The sequence below is a fragment of the Ciconia boyciana genome, chromosome 8, assembly GCF_034638445.1.
Source record: "Ciconia boyciana chromosome 8, ASM3463844v1, whole genome shotgun sequence".
Lineage (NCBI taxonomy): Eukaryota > Metazoa > Chordata > Aves > Ciconiiformes > Ciconiidae > Ciconia > Ciconia boyciana.
In genome coordinates this window covers 7,531,643-7,556,505 of record NC_132941.1, presented here as the reverse complement: position 1 = coordinate 7,556,505, position 24,863 = coordinate 7,531,643, and the positions used below count along the sequence as shown (strand labels likewise).

Genomic DNA, 24,863 nt, shown 5'->3' with positions numbered 1-24,863 from the left:
AAGGGATAAAAGTGAACCCAGACAAGCTTAGTGTGATAATGCCTTTCTGTGCCTGGAAAGTGAGTCACTTCTGGCAGTGATTTTGCCTCTCACAGTTTAAGAAGATTCTTTAAGGGAGACTTCATATTTTCAAATGCAACTATTGACTAATCTGTGAGAATCAGACTGCTGTGAAGTATACCAAGCAGGGCTCATCCAAAGCCTCTAGACAGCTCGGAAAATTCTTGACTTTTTCTGCCAAATGTTGCAGGAAGCATTAGAGATGCTACTGCTTAGGTTAGCGTGGGCCAATCTCAGCAATTTTGGCACCTCCCTCCAATATGGATGAGAACCGGAAGAAGATCCTGGTTCCTCTGTGCAAGGCAGCATACCAGTTTGCATCCGTTCCTCTCTTTTTAGGCAACCCCAGCTTGGTGCTACTCCAGCAGTTGGCCATTACAAGGTTTTCCCATGCTAGCGCACAGATCTCTCTGCTGGAAAGTAAAAAGCTGTAATAGTGTCGTTCACTGAACTTCACTCACGCTTCTTGCTAACTGATTTTTCCTCTTGCAGGGATGACAGCAATCCCATGTGCATGTCTGGGCATATTCCTGGGTGGCCTCTTGGTGAAGAAGCTCAGCCTGTCTGCTCTGGGAGCGATCAGGATGGCCATGCTGGTGAACCTGGTGTCCACAGCTTGCTACGTGTCTTTCCTGTTCCTGGGATGTGACACAGGACCTGTGGCAGGTGTTACTGTTCCCTATGGAAACAAGTGAGTCCCCAGAGAGTTTCAGGGTCTCACGCAGCCTTACCAACATAAATGCCGTGTTAGTGTCCTCGACAGGCAGCCTTCAGGCAGTGCTGACCCTTAGACAACCATATAGAGCAAGCATATAAAAGGCAATGTCATATAGGGCTCTTACTTTGGGAGGTTTTCATGCCACTCATTGCTGTGAGAGTTGAGTACCTGTAGGTGACAACGGAGTTTTACTGAAATCATTCAAACTGGATCAAAAGGTGCCAGACCTGATTCTGCACCCATGGCCACCTACGTAGCATCGGGTCCACTGCACTGTCTGGTTTCTCCTGGCAGTGAGGGACATGCCCTGCTTCGTACATTTATTTAAGTGCCTGCGGGGAATTTGTAGAACCAGGTTTTAGATGCCTGGAAATTCAGATACGGTGAGGAGAGAGTATGTGTGGCTCCAGGCCCATTTTGATGGGAGTGATGAGGTATGTGGTGCCCTGTAGCATTCACAAGACTTGGAGAGAGTTACTCTGTATTTTCTTTCCTGGTGCTCCTCAGTATGCAGTGGCGACTCTTTAGAAGATGACAACTTCAGGCTCTCAGCTCCTCACAGTTACTGTTCTAGAAAAATACAGAGCAATCTCCGCAGCATCTCTTTGGGTTTCCTTGGGGCTTCTTGTTGGGGTAACAAGGCAGCCCAAGCCTTGCATTAGATTGCCTGTCGCAGAGGGAGAGTGGCCATGGCATTTCTGTCCCCAAGGAGAGGCTGTAGCCTGGATTTCTTAAAGCTGGGACCCAGCTAGCCCGCTCACTGCTTTTGGTAATTTGTTTGCCTTAACTACCCCCCTTCAAAGCCGTCTTTGTGTAGCACCAATGGGAAAGGCTGGCTGATATCATTACACTCATAGCTGATATCATTTCTCTTTCTGTTTCTCTTACAGCTCAACTCCAACCTCACCTCTGGACCCATATTCCCCCTGCAATAACAACTGTGAATGCCAAACTGATTCCTTCACTCCAGTCTGTGGGGCAGACGGGGTCACATACTTATCTGCCTGCTTTGCTGGCTGCAGCAGCACGGTGAGTGGGCTTTCCTCGGGACCTCTGGCCTGTAGGAACGATTCTGTGAGTGCGAGTGTGTCAGTTTAGTGTGTATCTGGTAGAGTAGCTCATTTACAGCCAGCAGTGGTTACACCCCCAAAAGCTAACCTCACACCTCAGATGGGCCTGAGCCAGTCGTTTTTCACTCTCTTGCATAAATGCCCGCTGACTCTGGCAGCAGTCTGCTGGGGTGACCCACAGAGCGGGATGGGATTTGCCATCATCATACTCCTCTGGTCTTTCTCCTTAGCACGGAATCAGAGGAACACAAGAGGAGATTTGCATGGTTGTCCACTGGCAGAACCCAGATCCTCCGCAAGAGCTTGCTAGCTTGGGCTGTGGGACCAGCTTCTCTTTTCTCCTGCAGCTCCCCATCTCCCTGCTACTCCACCTGCCCATGTTCGCCCTGCCCAGTCCTTTTATTCTTTTTCCTCTTGCTTTTTTCCTGAATCTGGTTCCTAGACATACATGACCAGATCCTGGTTTTATTCACCCTTGTTTAAGCTTTCCTTCCACTCCTCTTGTTTCTCTCTCTTTCCCTGCTTTGCTCTGAGGCAGCAGCAAGAGCAGTTGTCAAGGGAGCAGAGACTCCATCCAAAGACATTCTGCATTTTTCAGTTCTCCATATCTAAGAGTTTATTTCCTTTAGAAAACTCTTAAAGACCAAACCATCTCTGTGGAAAGAAGATGTGGGGAATTTTTAACAATATCTTAAAAGCCTGCTTTTCCATTTTTTGCTGCTGAAATGCTAATGTCTTCTGGGTTACACTGAAAATGAGTGCCTGCTGCTCCTGTGGGTGGGAACTGGAGGGGTTCCTGCAGTCCTTGCTGCCTGCCCAGGGCTGTGCCAGGCACGGTGACCACTGCCACGCTGCCTGTGTGGAGCCCGTGGGAGGTCAGCCTGGTCGTGGTGACCGTTCGCGGCTGCAGGGACATCAGTGCTCACCACATGCGATTATCCTTCCACGGCTTCGTCCTTCCTTTTTGGGAAGACATCAAACCTCTCTTCTTGCCCTAAAGAGACAAACCACCTGCAAGTGCCAGCGAGTGGAGGTGCAGGCTCGCTGCTAGCAAGTGCAACCTCATGGCCCAGATGACCTGGGAGCTCATCCTGCTTAAACCTCTTCTCTCTTCAGTTCCTACCTCAGCCTTGGAAACGTAGGCATCCCTTTGAAATACCACAGTATCAAGGTGCTTTCAGCAGCCCCACAAGGGACTCCACAAGTGCGTGGCCCATGCAAAAGTGTTACCTCCTGCCCTCTTCCTCCTCCTCCTCCTCCCAAGAGGAGACATGTCAACACCTGGGGTGGCAACACGATCATTTTAAACAAGAAGCCAGCTTGTACAGGGCACACAGAATAGTGTCTTGCCAGTTCACTGAGCCCTTAGCAAGAATACAGCTGGTGTGGTCCGTGGCTGGAGTGCGGGAGCGACCTCCTCGCTGTGTGGTTCAAAGCAAAGCTCTGGCTCCTCTGGAAGGAGCACAGTAATGAAAATTCAGCTCTGCCCCTTCAGTCTGCAGCTGCGTGACCTCGTGCTCTGTAAGAGCAAACCTCTGAGCAAAAACCTCACTCTCCCTCACCCTCTCTCTTACTCATTCATTCTTATTTTGCCTTTTCGTCATCATCTTGGGGTTCGTTTCCTTGTTTTGTTTTGTGGGGGGTTTTGCAGTAATGTTTTGAACACAAATTAGTGAAGCCATAGCATCCTCTGGAAAGGGCATTATCAAGAATTATGGACCAGTTTGGCCGTGCAATGGTCCTGAGGCAAAGCCAAATTGCCAAACCAGGTTTTAAACCCATAATCCAGGTAATGACCTGTCTAGAGGGTCTTGCGAATGTTATATGCTTGTGATGAGCCAAGGGTTGCTTTTTACTGGGACATAAAATTCTCTGAATGCTTTATTTAACTTTACTGCATTGGACGTTTCTGACTGCCTCTCTCTGCTTTTCCTCTGTGAACAATTTCTAAAAGCAATGAGTAGCTCAGGTTTTTTTTTTCATTTCTTCTCTCTTACTGAGCTGGTTGCAGAGGTGCACCTATCCAAAAAGCCGTAGGAGTATCGGTGCTGACAGGCAGAGATCTGGCACCCGCAGGAATTTATCTTTCAAGCCATTCCTGGGAGTGACCCTTGTGTATGAAGCCTTTGACTGTGCATCTTGTTTGTTTGATGCCATTGCTTCTCTCAGTGTCCCCTTTTGGCTGGAGACACGTGAATTCCAGCCTGGCGTTACCGTGCTGGCATCTCACAGCTTTGCAGTGAAGTACCAGCCAGTCCCTTCCCTGTCAGAGCCAGGGTTTAAAAAAATGAGTAATTAAAAACATGGCTAATTTGCACAGATAATTACCCCAAACTCAGGATGCTGTTAAAGGTGCAAACTCTGCATCTGTGCAACTTCGCATGCACACAGAAAATCTGGGTGTGCAAGCTGCTGGGCAGTGGAAGGCTGTGATAATGTGTCCTTGAATGCGGTGGGGCTGCAGACAAGGGAATCTGTAGCAATTTGGCACGGGTAGCAAAAAGTTGCCTCTCCACAGGACAAAGGTAAAACTCCGTCTTTGATGTTCCCTTGTTTGATATCTGTGAGTTGTACAGCGTGTCAGTAATAAAAGATCAAAGATCTCCCAGGTAAGGATGAGGTGCAGCGCTAAGCAAGCAGATGTAGTTGGTATCAACTACTCGCACTACTTTGGGCTAGCACCTTGGTGCAAAATGGTCAAAAAAGCAGATTGAGGGGCAAAGTTTCAGGCAATGGAGGTCGGGTCCTGCCTCGTGGTTTGTTCACCAGGTATAAAGTCACGCCAGTGGGAGGAGAATCTGCCCCACCGTTGCCAGAAACAGGTACTTTCTCTCCATTGATGAGAGCCCATGGGAAGTAAGCAGCCAGTTCTGTGTGTTTGCCGTGATGGGAATTTTGTCCCAGGATATTTCAGTGCGGGTATGTGCTTTCCTGGACTTAGATGGGTTTTAATCCACAGGGCTGTGTCTAGGCTGGTTGCTAGTAATGCACTGCAGTAAGAGCCAGCGTCGTGGTTTAACCTCAGTTGGCAACTAAGCACCACACAGCCACTCGCTCACCCTCCCCTCTCCCAGGGGGATGGGGGAGAGAATCGGAAAAGCACAAATGAGAAAACTCGTGGGCTGAGATAAGAACAGTTTAATAATTGAAATAAAATAATAATAAATTGTAATGAGAAGGAAAATAACAAGAGAAAGAGAGAGAGAGGAACAAAACCCAGGGAAAACAAAAAAAACAAGTGATGCAACCGCTCACCACCCGCTGACGGATGCTCAGCCTGTCCCCGAGCCGCGATCGCTCCCCCCTGGCCAACTCCCCCCAGTTTCTATACCGAGCATGACATCATATGGTATGGAATAGCCCTTTGGCCGGTTTGGATCAGCTATCTTGGCTGTGCCCCCTCCCAGCTTCTTGTGCACCTGGCAGAGCATGGGAAGCTGAAAAGTCCTTGACCAGTGTAAACATTACTTAGCAACAGCTAAAACATCAGTGTGTTATCAACTTTATTCTCCTACTAAATTCAAAACACAGCACTATACCAGCTACTAGGAAGAAAATTAACTCTATCCCAGCCAAAACTACAGCCAGGACAGCCAGAAGGTACAAATTTCTGTTGTCTCTGTGCAAACACCACTGCAGTGGTGCTAATTGTCACCATCTCAAAGCCTTCAGGTGGCAGCTTCTGACTCACAGCACAAGAATTTGCTATGTTGATTCTTGCTTGCCAGCCGGAAAGGCACCTGCATGTCTATTCCGGCTCTCATGGAGTTCTGCACTGCAGTCTTGCCCTCTGTGCACTTATTTGGAAGAAAATCATTTGACTCCTATGCAGAAGAAAGACATCGGTGTCAGAAGGGCTGGAGTAGTATCCCCGCGGATCCTTATCTTTGGAGGCAGTGAACCAGAAAGTGTGCTTTTGTATGGTCCTAAGGGGACCCCAGCGGAAAAGCAAAGGAATTTCTGCTTGAACGTGGCAGAGGGGAAGGGGAGGAGATTTAGCTGTTTTTCAATATGTTTTATTTTATGGCATTACTCCTCTTAGAAACATGTGACCTGCAAACCCAGCGGGCTGATGAAGACAAGCCATGAATCATTTATGATCGTTTCGTTCTGTATTTGTTAAGGGATTTCTTGGTAGTATTGTACGCCTTAATTGCACTGACAGTCCCCACTCAGAAATTCAGGAGGGCAAGTTGGAAAGTAAGAAAAAAAAAAATCCCTAAATCTGTGACTGGCAGACAAAGGTTCTTTTCACATCCTGCACTTGCTGGAGAGATCAAAGAAAAATGCAGTCGTTTCGCCCTCCTTCTGATCACATATTGATAAAGTTTATCTCGCCTGACTTCAGCTTTTAGCTCAACACAAATCCCTCTGAACCAGATGTCATTTATTAGCCCTGTAGTGCACTTGAGGCCAGCAGTGTCTGTGCCACCAGGCTGTGATAGTTCAGCTCTTGGTGAGCTGCAGCACCCATCGTGGGTGCTTCCTTCCCGGGATTCACGGTGCTGGAAGCAGGCACCGAACCCACAGCCAACAACAGGGCTGCAGATTTACCTGCTTTTAATGTACTTCAGTTTAATTGCAACAGCCAAGACGATGGAGGTAAATAAGAAAGTAATTAGAACCATAATTTGGGGATCTTCCTTGTCACAGGGACACAGATCGTTTCTTTATTCTCCTCCAAAGGGGTATAACTTGGTAATAATTTTGTCGCAGTGACATTTATGGGAGAGACTTGAAAGGAGCAGAAGAAAAGAAACAAGCCAAGGGATGGCTTTCCCTTGCTAGTAGCATGCATCAGAGCTGACGCGCTTCTGAAATTCTTTCCACACCCCCCTCAAATAACCACTTAGGAGTTACTTAATTGACCATTAGAGGATTCAGAGTTGCTGTTGGCAAGCCCTTGTTACAGAGGGCAGGTGGTGGGGGCCGCGGCTCTCCCTTCTCCTGAACCTCTGTGCTCCTCTGCAGAACCTCAGCGGCTGTTCGTGCCTCACCTCGGTCCCTGCCGAAAATGCCACCGTTGTTCCCGGCAAATGCCCCAGTCCCGGCTGCGAAGAGGCCTTCTTGACATTCCTCTGCGTGATGTGCGTTTGCAGCATGATCGGGGCCATGGCGCAGACGCCGTCAGTCATCATACTCATCAGGTAGGACCGCTGCCGGGGTGATATGATGAGCTTGCTGGGGGCTGCTCGTGGGGTGGGAGCAGGGCTGGGGGGACCATGGGGTACCACTGGGAGCTGCAGGGAGCCGACGGTCCTGCACAGCTCCTGGCCTCTGCCTTTTTGGCTGCGTGTCCCCATATCAATGGCTTTGGCTTAAGCGGAGGTTCAGCGCATCCGAAAATCCTCCTTTGACTAAGCACTCCCTGGTGGAGACACCTTAAAAGAGCTGCCCATATTTTCAAATGATTTTGAACCTCCTCAGCAAATGAGGAGCTGCGGGCACAGGCTTTCTCGTACTGCCTTTACGTGCAGGGAGGAGTTGGGGATGCAAAAGCCCGAGCAGTCTTGCCTGAAACTCAGCCCTGTTGTTTCAAGCGTTAATTAAATAATTTTCTCTCTAAGCCACTATTTCTCTTGGTAGCACCTGGTTTGTCCATGGCATGGTCCCACTGAGCTCAGTGGCTACAATACTGGCCTGCTAGAGAGAATACGGGAATTGCTCGAGTACAGCTTTGGTAAAATGGGAGTGAGGAGGGACTGGGCTTACAAACAGAGAAGATCCCTGCAGAGATGCTGCAAAGAAAGGTGGCAGGCGTGTTCTTACCAGGGCTGGGATTAGCATGGGAAGGGAAATACGGATGTGCAGCTTCCAGTCCAAGCAGTAAGGACATTACAACTGCATCAGAAAAGGGGCAGAATTGCAACCCCATGTTCTCAGCACATAATGCCTTAATAAGATACCTTTAGAGATGGCCTGGAGATCTTAGAAACCATGGAAAAATGAAAGGCTGCAGCAAAATCTAGCTTTGGACAATACCCCCCTAGCTAGAGTTTAACTTCTCTCACCCTGGACCAAGTCCAAGAACAGCAGGAACTTGAAAGTCTGAAGGACATCTCTGAGTTGAGCCAATATGAATAGGTGGGCAAAAGTAGCTTATTCAAATAACTGACCTTGTGTTATTTCCAGACACATGGAACACTTCGCCTTATGATATACGTGTATATCTAAGCCCACATTTATCCAGAATTACTTATCTGTCCAGGCTGTCACTTACTGAGAATAATAACCAGAGGCATAAGTAGCAGATCCATTCTGCTGCCTGAAAAATTCCAATAAAATTCAATCAATAAGGTCTGTATTAGAAACACACTCTTGAGTGGATCTTGGACAGAACAGCTCTGTGAGGGCATGTCTCCCTGCAGGATACAAAATGAGATATTCCACCTACTAGTTCGTTTCTCTTTGCATCTACAGTAGCTAAAGGGAAATCAAATTTCTCATGATAAATATTGTGGCAAAAGTAATTTGAAGTTTGAAGAGTTCTTTGTTCAGAGGAGCTGCCAGCACCTGTAGGATCCTGAATGGAGACGTCTTAGTGTCAACTTCAAATGAGATAAGCCAGTTGCCAGCCAGGAAGAAGAATACAAGGGAGTAAGAAAAGTGAAGGGAATATTAAAAATATTCAGCTCACAGCTGTAGGAAACAAACAATTCACACATCCAAATCACTTCAGAATCACTGATAGCTGCTAAAATGTACAGGGAAGAGCTGTTCGCCATATACCACCTCATGCTCTCCTGCAGCTGCCATCTTGGATTGCTAAAAGAAAGTTTTGGCATACGGGTGCATCCCTGGTGTCTGCGGCAGTGCCAAGTGGCATCAGCAGCTCCTGTGGTTAATTTAAAAATGAACTTCAGTGTCTACAAATTAGATGTCTTGTCTAGGCAAGTCATTTGTTCACTGCTGTAGTCGGTGAGAAATGGAGATGTCTCCAAGTGGCAACTTTTACTCCACCCCAAGGTATGGGGATTGACTTTGGTCTTAAATACAAAAAAGTGGACAGAAGGACACCACCACCAATTAAAAACCCACTGTGAATATTTCACATGATAATCTATTTTTTCCATAAAGTAAACTTTAATACTCCTTCTGTTTCCTTCATTTCCCACCCAACTGTAGAATCCTATTTGAGCCAAGCCATTAACCACTGGAACATTTTTCCAAGGGTAGCTACTTCCTGACTTAAAGGCTTTATATTGAGCCTGGTGGTCTGCCTGAAAACTCTGCTGAAATTCATCCAGAGGTCACAGGCTTCATGCAGGAGTCATGATATTGTGTTAGGTGGCCTGTGTAATGTGTGAGATGAGGGCAGGTGATCAGAATGATCTTCTCGTAATTTAAAACCTATTGCTGTTTCTGGCTGTTTTATCAGTATTGTCTGATGCCCCTCCAATGTATTTATACAGAGGACCACTGCCACCATAGATGCCACTAGCAGTGCTGCCTGCAGACCTCTGTAAGGAGCTAATGGAAGAGGCAGCTGAGGCCTTTAAAGTTCCCCTGTGTGATGAATCTATTCATATGGGGATCGCTGTCCTGCTTTTCCAGCCTTTATATACTGGGGGAAATAAAATGCGATTATAAGACTTGAGACCAAATTAATGATTTCTAAAATTCCATAGGCTTTGCTGAGCCTACCCCAAGAGGATGACTTTAGCCAGTAGCATCCTTGAGCTAAGCAAATTAGAAAGCCATGAATTATTTTTTAAAGCACCTTTGAAGGATAACACTAATGCGATGGAGCGGGTTGTGTTCATAGCAAAAGGCAGTGCAACCGTTGTCTTTCCAGCATAAAAAAAATTTGCATGTTAAACTCACGCCCATGAAAACTAGTTTTCTTGAGCACGTCCTCACTGGGAGGCTTGATTTAACAGGCTGACTGAACTTTTTGGTCCGTCATCCTCCCTTCCCTCTCTTGTTCCCAGGAGTCTGGGAAGTTTCAGAACAAAAAGTTTTCTCTCCCTCCATTTCTTAACATCTGGAGCCTTGAAAGCATGATGGGGAGCTTGTAAATGATGATTTACTGGGATGGGAATTTCATTTTTCCCCATCTGACGACAAGATTAGCTGTTGTTATTAATGACTTAGCTAAATTCCTGAACCTATCACCGATGCAATTACTTTTGGGGCTGTAGGCAGTTCAGGCAAAGGGAGAAGAAAAACCCCATTAATGACTTTTTGAAGAGGTGGTGGTGGCATCCTGGCTGACAGCACAGAATGGCCACGGGGTGTGTTAATCAAAGTGGAACAACAAGAATCAATTTCGCTCTCTCCCTCCCTCCTCCCTACAGAACCGTGAGCCCCGAACTCAAGTCTTACGCTTTGGGGGTGCTTTTCCTGCTTCTCCGTTTGTTAGGTAGGTACAAAAATTTAATGTCCTTCTCTCCCGTCCTTTCCTTCGTCATGGAAAACTGTATTTTTAACGTGCAAAAGTTGATTTTTATTCCATGCACTGCTGTGGTTGTCACAAGTGGGGTCTGACACAACGGGGTCCGAGCCCTCTCTATGAAGGATATCACATCAAGGCTCCTGAAGGCACTTTTCCTGCCATTTGAATTGTGCTAATGGAAGAAAATGCAGTGTTGCATGAGAAATGACCATTTCTGCCATGGTCCCACGCAACCAGTTACTCTTCTATAGCTGTTATTAACATGTCAGCAGCTTGCAAAATTACTGCTGTCTTGCATATTGCTGAAGTAGAGGGCTATATATTCTCATCCTCCTTTGAGGGACAGGATGTGTGTTATATGGCGTGCTTGTCCCTTCCTCCGGGTCTCTCAGAAAGGGAAACAGTGAAATGAGACAGGCTGAGTCCTTGTATCCTCCTGTGGGTTAATATCCCATTAAAATACATATGGCTATTCCTCTGGACCGGTATGTGCTTCTCATGTATGAATTAAAAGGAACGCACTGGTCTGTTATTCTCCTGCCTCTTGTTTCTGGATGGAGGGTTTTTTCCCCTTTTGAAGAGATGGATCTTATTTTAAAGCTCCTACATTTCAGCTCATTTATCTCAATGATTCAGGGCAAAATCCTCTCTGATCCATCATTGTGTGGGTCCATTCATGCACAGGGTTTCTGCGTGTTGTGGGGGTGGAATTTACTTTTTTTTAGCAGGGCACGAGCAGTACCTTCCCTGCGTGACCCCTCCAGGTCTCAAAGGAATGAGCTGGAGAGTAAAAAGCCATCTCCTAGGCTGCAGCAAGACACTAGGAAGTTAGGGACCAAAAATGCCACAGTACCATACATTGCTTTAAATAAATAACCTCATTTATTTACTTATTTTTTGTAACAGCTTATTCCCCATTAGCTGAAAGGGAAATGGTAGTCCCAGACCAGTTTACAATAAAGCCAATTAGATTTTCATTGCTTTTGATGAAGTCACTGCAGTCATACAGAAAGCTTAATTATGTGATCTTATCCAGAGCTCAGAGAACTCAAAGGGAAGCTTCTGGGTTCACTTGGGTCAGCTCTGGTTCAAGCCTTGCAAAGACAGCATTTTCTTTAGCTGTTGGGGCTGCTGTTGGGTTTTGGCCTGTCTTCAGCTCTCGCTGGCTGAATGCAGAGTGGCAGCAGGCAAGTGTGCAAGGAGGATGTCTGTGGGCTGTTGTTTCCAAAGGAAGAAGTACTTACGGGGGGAGATTTTTCTCTCTTTTCTCTTTTCCTTTCAAGAGAGAGAAACCTCCTGAGATAGCGGCATCTTGAATTCCTCTAAAACCAGCCTCAGACATGTATGCTTAAGTTGATTAGATCTTTTTTTTTCTTCCAATAAGAAGTCATAGTAAGAATTTAAACTCAGACCTTTATATGTTGCTCTGTCACTAAGGAATTCCCACGAAATAAGACAATACATCCAGAAGCATATCAGCAATGTAGCTTGAACCCATAGAAAATGGAGAAGAGTACTTTTCTATATGAGCAAGGGTGTCCAAATTTTTCCCTTAACAACCTGAGGTTTGAGAATAGCTTTACTGATTTATTTTAAAAGCTTTTCAGTTCACCTTTAAGCTTTGACTTAAGAAGAGAGTGATAATAGCTGCTTCTTGAACCAAAGGAGAGTATTAAATAAAGGAAGTATGAGACCCAGAGGTGCAATCGTAGCTAATAGATTTCAGTAAGACAGAAGCAGCTTTTTTATACAGACCTACAGTTTCTGTAGTGAAATATATATATATAGCAGAAAGTTTTGCAACACTTTACAGTAAGAGGTAAAACATGATTGAATCTCTTTAATATTCACTGTAATAACATGAAACACGACTGAATTCTCCCGGTATCCTCCTGGATGTATTATCTCGTTCCATAGGAATTCTGCTATGAGAGGTAACAGTGTCTTCATATAAAAGCATTACTGCAGTTTCTCAGAGAAGAGTGTAAAGCAGTGCTGTTGGAGCCAAAGGTTTGGAATGGAAATGTCTGGAATGGCAAAGAGTTTTGGACTTGTAAGGTCCTGGATGCATCCTTTCTGGATGGTGTCCACTATGCATCCTAGCAAAGCCTCCGCTTACCAGGGCACTTCCTTTTGGTTTTCCTACGAGTCCATGTTGTTTGCCTCTCTTCTTCCAACATGACAAAAACACAGTGTTTCTCTCTCAGAAGGATTCCAGTCTGCAACTGCCTTGTCTCAGAGGGTCTAGGCACTGAGTTGTTCCTGTGAGTCTCTTGGCCTCTCTTCTGGTGAAAATGACCTGAAACACTCATTGGTTGCTAAAAGTTTTGCATATATTTTTCTTCAAGGTTTCCACATTGGTGCCTGCATTCACATAGGTGTAGCTTTGGAGTTCAGTGAAACAGGTCCTTCCTCAAGTCTTATGTGGAGCAATTTCCAGGCCAAATTATCTTGAAAACCTGGAAAGCCAGCTGAAGCCAGCAGATGGGGATGATAGCTCTCTCTGAAATTCAGCCTATGCATCTCCAAAGCTCTGTATCAACATCTCTCAGCATGCTAACAAGTAGGGGCTCACACCTCAAAATTATGATCCAAATGCAATTTTCTCTTAGTCCAGAAAGCGTGCAGCTCCTGCCTCCTCGGTCACTGCCGCATCTGGATGTCACCCCCTTAGCTGGCATCTGGCGCCAGTGCAGCACTGGGCACACAAACTGCGTTCGGTGGCACAATGTCTTTGCTTGTTTCTGGCAGGAGCCCAACTGAATTTTTAAATTCCAGGTTGAGTGTGTGGTTGTCCACAGGTTTCAAAAAAAAAAAAAAGGCATCTTTTATCTTAGAAGCAGAACCAGCCCAGTCTGGAATTTCCAGTCCTTGAAATGACAAACAGGGAGCTGGCGCTGACATTTTTTCCAGAACATAACCAGGTTTTTAAATGTGATGACTGGAACTAGCATTTCTGACAAAAAGATTGTCTTGCTTTTGTATCATCTGTATTTATTTACTACATTTGTGCTATTAATGACTGGTTAAAATGAGTACCAAAAGCCCATATAGTCTTTCTTAACTGCTGCATTTATTAACATATAAGGAAGATCAAACAAAATCTGCAGAGCTCTAGTCATCAATGAAATAAAATAGAGAGATCTCAGTTACAACAGGAAACAGTGAAGACAACCAATTTATTTGTAGTCTTAGGATGTATGTCATGAATGTCACTGTTTTGTTCATGACAAGCTGAAGGAAGGTATCTTTTTTAAGCCTAGAAATCCAGGTTAATGATGAAACTGGATCCAAGATTAAACACTTTTCTGTCTAGAAACTGCAGTCCTTGTGCCTGTTTGTCTACACGTGTATTTATAGAGTCTCGGGCATCACAGCATCCTATGAATGGAGTGATACTGTTGAGGGTGTGTTGTGCCCACATGCTATTTGGTTTCAGTAGATACAATGCTCACCTTTGCTTGCTGTCTTAACCTACAGCAATGATTTTATCGATCAGGGTTTTTTCCAGGTTTTATCTGCTTCCAGCCTCCCCCCATAAATATAGCAAAAGGAAGAGAAATGGTTTACATATGTAGAACATCCACATTTTCTTCTGAGTGCTGCACGCTCGGTGCATGTGTGCTGGCTGGGGAGTGCAAAGCTGGAATGTGGATGTCCTAACCACCGTCAGGGTAATGTGAAACAGGGGACCTCTACAATATCCCTGTAGGATGGGGAAAAGTAAGGAAGAAAAACATTGCCTTTATTAGTTAAATGAGATTGGAGTGATTACTTTGCTTTAAGATAGCTGCTCTGCTGCAAACTATGATTGAGAAATGCTCATCAGTAGTTAGCTGAAGTGGCTGTGGGAGAATCCTGCTGTGATATTTCATTTAATGGTGTACTGAAATTTTCCCTCCTTTTCAGATTTAATCTTTGGCATCTATTTGAGGCCATTGTTTATTTTTCTTAGACCCGGAGAAAACCTTCTTCTGTGTCAGGGAAAGGTTCAAAACTAGACCTCAGTGCCCCAGCTGATTTCAGGCTCTGAACTGGAGTCCTATGACATCCTTCGGGTGAAGACCCCAGAGTGCAGAATTACCAATATCTAAACAGAGAGCCAGCTGCAAGGCTGTCCTCTTCCTTTTTCATTTACCCCTCCACTCAGTCTCATTAGGCAAACGAGAAGCTTAATAAAAGCCACTTAAACTTGAGTAAAATCCTTCCTGCGTGTTGATATCAGCAGGAATCTCTTCCGTAGACATTGAGTCCAAGCTAAAAACTCATCCACAGACTTTGTTTAGGTTGATTTAGAACTTAAAAAATTAGAACCACAGGCAGCAGCTGGGACCATTAACCTTGATAAAGTATCTTCTCTTTCCATTCACTGCAATCACGTCTTCTCTCTTTATCATAAGGATCATAAAAGCATGATTTGTCTCTCTTATTTTGACAGGTTTTATCCCACCTCCGCTGATCTTTGGGGCTGGAATTGACTCCACGTGTCTGTTTTGGAGCACGTTCTGTGGCGAGCAAGGAGCCTGTGCGCTGTACGACAATGTGGTCTATAGATACCTGTATGTTAGTATTGCTATAGCCCTGAAGTCCTTTGCATTCATCTTATATACAACCACCTGGCAGTGCTTGAGGAAAAACTATAAAAGATACATCAAGAACCACGAAGGTGGTCTCAGCACTAGTGAGTTTTTTGCCTCTACTCTCACCCTAGACAATCTGGGGCGGGACTCAGTGCCCCAAAATCAATCACATAGGACAAAATTTATCTATAACCTTGAAGATCATGAGTGGTGTGAAAATATGGAGTCTGTTTTATAGTGACTGTGGAGGGGTGAACTATATTAATAATACAAGGGTCCTTTTTAATAAAAACAAGAAGAGAGCACGAATGAAGAAACACAGTTGCGAAACAGCAACACAGGAAACTTTTGTCTTTTTCTCCAAGTCAGACCCAGCCAGGATTCTTGAGAACAGCATCTTTTAATGGGATCACTTGTGACATCCTGCGGGGTGATGGAGAAAGCAGGGAGCCACTGTGGCTGGGTACTAGCCCCTTTGATGACAGTACGAGCTTCCAAGAAGGGCATCTGCAGAGGTTCATCAGAGAGCTCGACAAATGGACAGGCTTGGGCATGAGGCATAGAGAAAGCAAGGTGATAACGGCAATGCTGGAATAGGCGTTTGCGGTTGCAAACGGGGTCCCAGGCATACCTGGAACCCCGCAGCGTGGGCTGAAGGGTTAGCCGGTCTGGGTGCTGTTCAAACCCGCTGCGCTCTGCGACGGCAAAGAGGGAGCGGTGCTGGAGTTGTTCCACCAGTCACACTCTGTCACCAGCCACGAGTCCACGATAAATACCTTGAAAGCTGCTGGAAGCCTTCCAGGTGGCGAGCAATGCTGTCAGAGGTATCCGAGTCCTTCCAGCCGAGGCTTATTCGCAGATTGCAGCTTTGCGGTTGTCTGTGAATAGCTGTGCTCAGATCTCTCAAACCCAGTAAAGTTCAAGACATTTGCTCACACTTGCCAAACGTGCTGTCATTTTTAAAGGGGGATGAATTCCAAATACTTGTCTGTGTAGTCCTCTAATAAGATTTTTTTTAAAATTATCTTCAAATCTATGTTAACCCTTAAATCGCTGACACTTTTCCATAGGGAGGATTTATTTATGCTAGTTTGGGGAAGGATCCTGTTTAATTCACCCAAACATAATGTGACTCAAGGGGTTTGTTTAATCCTCTGCGTTTTTTATCCATACGCCTTCATTCTAATATGCTACCAAGCCAATGAAGACACATAATATGTTTTTAAAAAAGAGAACAAATGCACTGTGTCTCTATAAAAACAATTGTCAGTTGGAGAAGTATAGATAATATGATGATTTACATAATATAGTTTTTTCATATTCTATGTGACTCAGTGAATACATATATATATGGAGAGGCTGTTGATGTTCTCTCCAGTTTTTAAAGATATATATATAATTTGCAATCTAGAAATTGTGTGGTGGATGTTTTCTTTAAAGTAAGTATGCGTGTGTGTGTGTACAAGATGAAAGGAATACTGACCTTAATCCTGCAACCCTCACAACTGCTTTTTTTTTTTTTTTCCACCTGAGAAATTCCACTGACTTCAGTGGAAGCCATGTGAGGAAGGTGGAATCATCTCCCCTCCTGGAGGCCACATTTTGCCCTTAGATGTGCAAATAGTGTTCCTATGGAAGGCTGGGTTGTGGGAGCAGAGGCTGGCCAGCATTGAGCACCTCTGAAATTTTCATTCAGATCCTCAAGAGGCACCCGTGCAGGAGCAGAGGCTTTGCTTTTGCAATGCACTGTTATCTAAGCCTGCAAAAATCATGGGGAAGTTTTCATCTGATTTCAAGAAGCATTGGGTCAGGCTTACTTTGCATGCGTATTTTTCCTTTCCAAAATGTTCCTGCTGGGAAGCAATACAAATTGGTTGTGTTTGATGAGTTTTCCCCAGGAACCAGACCCATTTCCAATGGACTAAATGTCAGAAGGGTTTTAAGGGTTAGCATCATAATCAAAAAGCTCCTATTTTTGTTTGTGTTTTGAAGCTGTTGTGAACTTGCAGATGTTTAGAGAAGTAACCTGGCATGTTGAACTGAATGCTGGACATCACTTCCATGCAGCTGGCAGAGGGGCTGATCTTCCCCAAGTCCTTGTCCATTGCTGGCAGTGGACACCCCAGAGTTGGCACAATTACAGAGGGTTGATAACTTGCCACTCATGTTCAACACCTTTTTAGCAGTCTTTGCTCTTATCTAGGCCTTGAAACATGGGTGTGGGGTATCAAACTGCTTCCACTTGACTGATTTTACATGTGTGTTTGTAATTTATGCACAGCAGTATACATTCAGCAACAATAAGGGCAAAAATAAAAAGGGTGTATCAAATAAACTCCACTGTGCCAAATACTCAACAAATATTGTAAACTGCAGATATTTGATTCTCGGTTTTCAGCCATGTTAAGAATCACTTGATTAATGAAGGAGTTTAAGGAAAAAAAAGTTATTAAGCTATGCAGTCTCATTGTTATGTTGGGTGGTAAATGATGCTTTTTAGACCATTAGATTGGTTTAGTATATCCTGTCTGCTAAAATAGAGATACTGCATCCATAAAACAATGAATTTAGAAAAGGCACAGGATGCGTAGCTGTCTCATAAAATATGTATAATTGTCAAGTATAAGCCTTTGAAATCATTCTGTACAGTTCTCTTCATTCTGAAAATTTATTACTTAGACTGCTGTCTTTTCAAATGTTAGCTCATAATTTTATACTATACACACACATTCAGACTCGAACACAAATGTCACAGTATAGAACCTTTCTAAAAGCCTGATTGCTTGAAATTCTACAACCCTTTCACAACTTCATTTTTTCCCCTCTGAAAGTCCAAGGTGAAGGAGAATAGCATGCTGACAGGATGCAAAACAAACTCCTGGTGTTCAAGAGCTGTGGTTTGTCAGTACAGTCAAAGGCCCCCTTCACCAGAGTTATGGAAACAGGATTCCAGGGCACTTAACATTTTCATTTTTATTTTTGTTTATTTTTTTCATTTAATCTCTTCTCTTGGTATGTATGGGAGATGCAGTTGAATGGGCTTACTTACATTATTTTTAAGCTGTAACTTAAAATTCCTGCATGATTGTTGTTTTATTTCTTTTGATAATGCGACTTTTGAAAAGCTCTCTCCCCATCCCACTTTTTTTTTTTTAAGGATGTATCAGATGCCTGCATCATGAAGGGCTTTACTGTCAGTGCTTTGGTACAGATTCAAGAACAGAGCTTCAGTTTAAAGAAAACACACAGACCAAAACCTTCATCCATCCCAGCAGGATCTTTGTTTTTTCTGATTTCAGAACCACAAGCCAGTTTTGCCTGTGACCCAATTTTTGTTATAGAATAACAAATGAAGGGTCTCAGACATCCTCCCGCTTCCCAGCTTGCAGTATGGGCCTTTGCCTGTCAGCCCTTCACTTCCATCCCACAACTGCCTTAACCGTGCAGGAAACTTAAGAAGAAGGAAGGAGTTGGTGCCCATTCCTGGGAACAGAAACAGGGGCATGGGCTGAGTGGTGCAGTCCAGGTCTAATGTTGGAAATTTTTTCTCCATAGTCAGGGGCATTGAAATTCAGGGTTTTGTTGAGACCTCAGTCTCAGCAGAAATGTTATTTTGACATTTCCAAGCACTGTGTTCCCTGCATGGCTGTCTGCTAAGGAATGGGATGTTGGAGATATAAACTGCTTGAGATTTAGTAGTCTCTATGGAATTGTCCAGTTGCCTTGCATGACTTCAGGTTGGGGTTTCCTTTCCCTTGCACAGATACCACCTTGGCATAGCCCCAGTGGAATCAAAAGGGGACCCCAATCTAAAATTGGTGCAGATGACATTAGAATCGGTCCCATCGGTTTCTTTGCATCCTTGTTAACAAGGGGGTGCGTTTTCAGAACCTTCTTTTCATACATGTTGAAATCGTACATTTTTCTGACTTTGCCTAGCATGTCTTGGATGTCTAGTGGGACCGAAAAGGCCATCGCTTGAATTACCTAGACAAACCTTCCATTCCTGGGGAATTCAACTAAGGGCCTCACACTGCCATACCTCTGCAAGATGCACTGAACTACTTAGTGCTGCTATTATTAATCTCAGTTGGATCTCACCTTGCTAGGAAGGTGAAACGGGAAAGATGCAGAGAGGAATTAGCTGAGTTAGCTATGCTTCAAAATGCTTCAGAATTGAACTGTTGGTCTGCAGACATTTGGAAAGTGATTGGAGTATTTCCAAATGGCTGAGATGTATTGGCATTTTTTCTTGGGAAAAAAAAAAAATTAAAAATTAAGGGAATGAATGAGATTTGGAGTCCCTCCTATCCCCATCAGAGTTTTATGTTCATCACATTGCTGTTGGAGGCAATGTACTTCAGGTTTACATTGTGTCTCAGTCAGGCACATATTTTTTCTCAGTCAACGAGATCCTGGGAGACAGAAAAGGTGACTCCATCTCATAAGCAGCAGTTTCACTCCACAGCAAACCCAAGACAACCTGAAGGCTACCAGCACTGTGAAGCTTTAGCCCCTGAGTCAGCCACGGCTGTTGCTGCCATGTGAGAGTTTCTTACAGCTGGGTGTGTTGGGCTCAGTATTTTCTTCAGACTTGGAGAATCTTGGTGTGATGTTTCTTTTATTCTTGGCAGGTGACATGGAGAATTGTCAGTATTAAAGACATATGCAAATGCTTCACTGGCCTGATGTGATAACAGCTTTGTTCCTTTATTTACAAGGGTTTCTAGACTTATTCCCACTCTGCCTTTAGACACAGCCAAGCTCATCTATCCCCCTAATTTCATGTAAACTATCTTTGCAGACAGAAGCAGGTTTGTTGTTGTTCCCTCTCCAGATCTGATTAATGCCTGCAAAGTTCACAGGCTTTCTGTGTGTAGGGCAGAGCACCCCTGAATATAAGCAATAATACTGACCTGTTCCCATTTGCATTAGAAGTTTTTGCTTTCCTTACCTAAATCTGAGTTCACATCTCCCACCATCCCATGCTGTTGCTGTGACTTGCCTTTTTTGTTGGTAGCAACTCCAGGAGATGGGCAGCCAAGATACAATTGGTGTGAACGTAGGCAGCACTTTATTAAGATGGGCAATCATGTAATGGGAGCCTTTGGCATAAGCCAGGCTCAGCTTTGGTTATCTGATGGTTGAGATTGATCCAAGGAGGAAAGGAACAACCAGGGCATTGTGGCTGAGCCCCCTGGAGTCCCTGAAAGGACTATCCACCCTTCCGTGCTCTTGGATAGACCTACCTGCCCTACCTCCCTGAGACCCACGGTTTGTGGGCATTTCTTCCAAACTGACCATCAGCTTCCTTTCTCCAGCCACAGTTCTTCCTTCTTCCCAATGGCAAAGCACTGCTCGTCTCTACAAAGTCAATACGTGTTCAGAGTTATTGACTGGCATTTAAATTTGCCTGGGATGCCAGCAGGTCTCACTTAGTATTACATATGCTCAAAATATTATGGTTTGTTCTGCTTTTATACACTAAATCTATTACTTCTAGGCTGCAAATGATGTTTTCTATCATTCCATTGACATTTCTAGCCAATCTGAGTCTTAATACAATTGCTTCCCTGAAAAATGGCCTTTCAGCAGTTCTTAGACATTAGGGACTTCTTTATTAACTAGCGATGCCAAGTAAAATCTTTGGCCATTGTCTGTTCCCTGAATCCAGTGGAGCAGAAGGAGGCTCTGTCTCCTCAGAAGCAATACTGGTGTTTTCTTTGACAGAATATGAACATGGACCTCTTTTCTTTCAGCTTCAGTCTTGCCACAGCTGCTCGGCTATGAGCATCCCTCAGTCCCGAAAGGACACAGGGAATTCAGGAGAAGCCACGTGGACAGAGGAACCCATTTAGATGGCTGCAAGAGTGGGACTGTAGGACGTATGTAGTGTATACGCTGTTTCGCTTGTCAAAACCTTCCTTCAGTCTCTGTTTGTTTGATGAATGGAGTGACTCCAGGGATGGGGTCTTTGGGATACTATGAGTTTGTGATGTTTCCCCCACTTTCTTCAGATTAAGTGCAGCAGAGCAGAGTGTCTCACCCTAGGAAGGTAAAAGATTAGCAATACCCTGACAGTTCGTAGTGCTGGGCTTGTTCTACACACAGTTGGTGTCTGCAAATGGCAGAAAGCAATAAGAAACTTGTCAAGTCCAACTCAGCAAATAATTTATAGCAACATCATAAATGAATTTTCCCTTTTATTTCTTCCTTGTGAATTGCTGAGAAAACCAAGAAAATGCCTCCCGTGTATTTGCAAGGTCGTTTCTGCATATCATCTGTGGTCTGGAGGGGTTTGGAAAAGCTTTCTGATAATCCATGCACATTGGTTTGTTCTGACTGGACATAGAAGTCATGGGGGATATTTCTGCTCCCTGAGCTCCCTAGGCTGGAATTTTCTCATCAGCACAAATATTTAGTTCAAAAGTATGTGATTAGGAACTGAGTAAGAGGATCCTTGCTCAATGCCAGTGGGCAGAGCGCCACTGGACGTACACTGCTCCAGGACAGCCAAAGTGCTGGCTTCCAACTCACAACCCACTTTCCAGGAATATTCTTTCACAGATGCTTGAAATTCTCTGCCTCTCCCAGTGTTCCTACCAGTTAATGCATTCATTTGAGTAATTACTGAGAGCAAACATGAGAAGGGTATGAACCCAGACAAAAACAAATTGGTATTAAGGTGAAGCAGGTGGTGCAAATTTTATTTGCGATGTTTGCACAGCTCTTAGATCAGAAGCAAAACTCTCTTGGGAATCGGAGAGTTGCATATGGCCTAACATATCTTAGTTCTTTGCAACTGAATTGCCAGTTGGTAGGACAGCAAAAGGCATCTTTCCGTGCCACATATATGTTAGCCCTTCAAAACCCTTTTCTTTTGCAGAATGGCATCGCACAAATACCAGTGCATTTACCCCTCAATGTAAACTGCATCTCAGTGCTATGTTTTCGGTGCCTCACAACTCTAACTGTGTGAACTTGAAAGGAAGAAATGACCCCTGTTCTTCACCTGCAACCCTTTCTGTCTGATCGGAGGATGATGATCCCTCTTGAAGACTCACAGCCATTTTCCTAAAGTCTTAACGCGCAGTGGGACCAAAACTGCTCTGTTGGTCGCAGGTGGCCTATAAGCTGTGCTCAGAGGTCTGTAGCTTGTCTACTGCCCCACATTGCCTTCACGATGTTTTCAGTGCAAAGCATGGTGATGAGGCTGTGCATAACTGTCCCTGACAAATGTTAAGCATTGCCAATGGTCTATGATCACCAAAGTTTGGGAGTCTCCATGTTAGCACATGAAAGCAGCTCCCATCATCTACTTTCGGGAAGGAGCCATCTCAGAGCAGGGTTCAGTGGAAAAGTGCAGCAGTGCTGGGACCGCGCAGCGTTTCGAGCAAAAGGAAGCTCTTGGTTCCCTTCAGTACCATGTCCGTAGGGAAGAGGGGTGGGTGTGGGAGCAGGGGAAGAGCTGTGACCTTTTAAAACCCATAGTGCCTACCACTGCAAATGGAACGCTGTATTGTATTATATTATACGTGACTACCGTGTAAATAAAGTACAATAAATGTGGTGTTCATTAGGATTTTGATACAAGTCAAATGCAGTCTGCAGAAATGTTTTTTTCCCTGCTCTATGTACTTATATCACATTCCAGGCATGAGGACATTGGGGGTCGTGTGAGCTAGAAATGCATAAATGGCATTAGATGGGAAATGTTTGCAGTAAGACTATTTTAAAATTCCTTTTGCCCTGTATAGATGAGATACAAGCACCATATGAAAACCAGCCGGAGTGGAGGGAGTGAGGGCAGCTTAAATACGCAGGAGGAGAGCAGCTCTTGACTTGAAGTGGTTTGTGAGCAGAAGCAACAGTGCTGCCCAGCCAGTCCTCGGCCATGCTTCAGTCATGATGGAGGAAAAGCAAAGTTTTAGTTTGGCTGATTTCTCTTTGCTTGTTTTCCTGATGCAGAGGTTGATCAGGAGTACATGCCTTGCCTGCGTAACCTGGTTATTCTTCACCCTTGAGATCCCTTAGCAGCAGCTACAGCTGAGCAAACTTAAGAGCTTAAAATTCAAAGCAGATTGGGAAAGAAGTTTGCTTGTTCTTAACTCAGCCAGCTGGCCCTTCTGTGGCTCTGGCAAACATTGAGGGGCTTTTTTTTTTTTCTAATAAGACTATTAGGAACTTACTTTGTTCCTTAACCCACTCCCTTCTCCATCCTCATGTTTCCCCATGGTGTAATAACACAATTAACACATCTCAGTGAGACAGGTCTGCCACGTGCCCTCCAAATCCTGATGCATCTCTTAACTGGGTTGTTGGTGACAGTTTCTCCAGGCTTCAGAAGCTCAGAACTTCTCTGGCAAGTGTTTGCAGCTGGTGCGTGGATGTAATCTTCCGTCGGTGTGTGGAGGGTGCTTCCACATTGATTGTCTTGTTGGAGAAACAAGACCACTCCGTGCAGTTTGTCACACCTATGGCTCGAAACTCCCCCACAGAGCTCTGTGCAGGGTCCACAGTATTGGAGGAGTATCTACCTGCCTCTGTACCAGACCAGTCAGTGATGTTTGTCCCGCATATCATGGCTGTTCTTCATAGTCACCTGGGCAGAGCAGCATTTGTGGGTGGTTGTATGTGAAGAAGGTTCTTCCTGCGTAGGACATCTCCACAGATGGTCTGTAGCAGCGTGCATGGGACCTGGATGAGCCCAGGTGCCTCTCCCCTGCCTCGGGCTGTAGGTTAGTCTTTTCCTACAGTGCCCAAGGGAAAGTGGTCCACAGAAAGGTCTTTGAAGTGTGCTGGTTTGACTGCTGGTGATTTTGCAGATGTTTAGCAGCACTTCCAAAATAAACCAAAACCTGGTTTGGAAAAGGAAATGTTTCACTGTACAATTGATTTAAAAAAAAAAAAAAAGAAAAAAAGAGAAACCACATGCTCGATATATTTTGAGTACTGTGTTCTGTATTTTTGCAGCTTATATTTTCCAGATGAGCAGTTTAGAAATATGTGATGTGAAATACATACTGTAAGTTTGCTGTAAATGATATTAAAACCACTATTTTCATTCTTCTCCTGTCTCACTGGATGATCTCTTTGGTTCTCCCAGCTTGGCTGGCTGGGCTGGTACTCTGTCTCTCCCAGAAAGTTTTCAGTTTCAGTAAAAGCAGAGTTGAGAGTTCGGGTTGGAGGTTCGATTTGAGGTTGAAAGTTTGCTAGAAATGGCAGTGGGGCTGAACGTGTCCCCGTGCATGTGCAGTGCCTTCAGAGGAGAGGTCCCGGTGAAGAAGTGGTTGTGACAGAGAAGGTAAGGCAGATTTTTGGAAAGGGCAAGGTGAAGTTTAATTAATGTTTGTAGAAAAGCAGAGGGAGAACGAGGACATCTTAGATGGTTGCAGAGTGGGGGAACTTGAACACCTGGAAGACAGTAAGATGAGGAGGAGCTCGGAGGGAACATGAGTTGAGCAGTTGGGAAAAAATGCTGTATGTCTCGTTGATGACGAATGTGTCTGACACTCTTTGTGTCAGTTCAGCTGTGGAGGAAAAAAAAAAAAGAACTTTTAGCTAAAATAGTAACAGCTCAGTGAAGTGGCTGAGCCCTGCAGAGCACCCTGAGCCCCTGCAGCTGGTTTTGCTCTGAGAGCTGCAGCGGCTTCTCCCTTCACCTCCATCAAAGCGCCCGGTGCCATGGGGTCGGGCCAGCAGAGTGGCACATTCGTGAGAATGTGATGATACCCATTTCCACTTGTTCTAGCTGCTGCACTGGTTAGAATAAAAGTAAGCACTTATTTGACCCATTATTTTTAAATGTTTCAAATCTGTTGTATGAAAAGAAAATCATTTTCTCCTGAGCTTCTACAAAATGATGCTAAATGAGGCAATTACATTCAAACTGAGTTGAATATTCGGTTATTCCTATTTGTTTCATTTTTTATCCTTCCCTGTTCCATTTCCCTCTTCTGGAAGGCAGAGGGCAAAACCAAGATTAAAGGTTAGAAAAAACCCTTACATTTTACTGCATACAACTTGAATCAAACCACTGT

At 44.6% G+C, this 24,863-nt stretch overlaps 1 protein-coding gene across 1 annotated transcript in view; it reads left to right on the top strand.

The window, feature by feature from the left end:
* SLCO3A1 (solute carrier organic anion transporter family member 3A1) overlaps positions 1 to 23,869 on the top strand; it is a 152,084-nt gene extending 128,215 nt beyond the window's left edge. Inside the window, exons 6-10 of the mRNA XM_072870515.1 lie at positions 553 to 751; positions 1,669 to 1,807; positions 6,820 to 6,995; positions 10,146 to 10,210; positions 14,682 to 23,869. Coding sequence (XP_072726616.1) covers positions 553 to 751; positions 1,669 to 1,807; positions 6,820 to 6,995; positions 10,146 to 10,210; positions 14,682 to 15,061 — 959 coding nt within the window. The 3' untranslated portion in view covers positions 15,062 to 23,869. The remainder of the gene's footprint in view (positions 1 to 552; positions 752 to 1,668; positions 1,808 to 6,819; positions 6,996 to 10,145; positions 10,211 to 14,681) is intronic.
* The last annotated feature ends 994 nt before the right edge of the window (positions 23,870 to 24,863 follow it).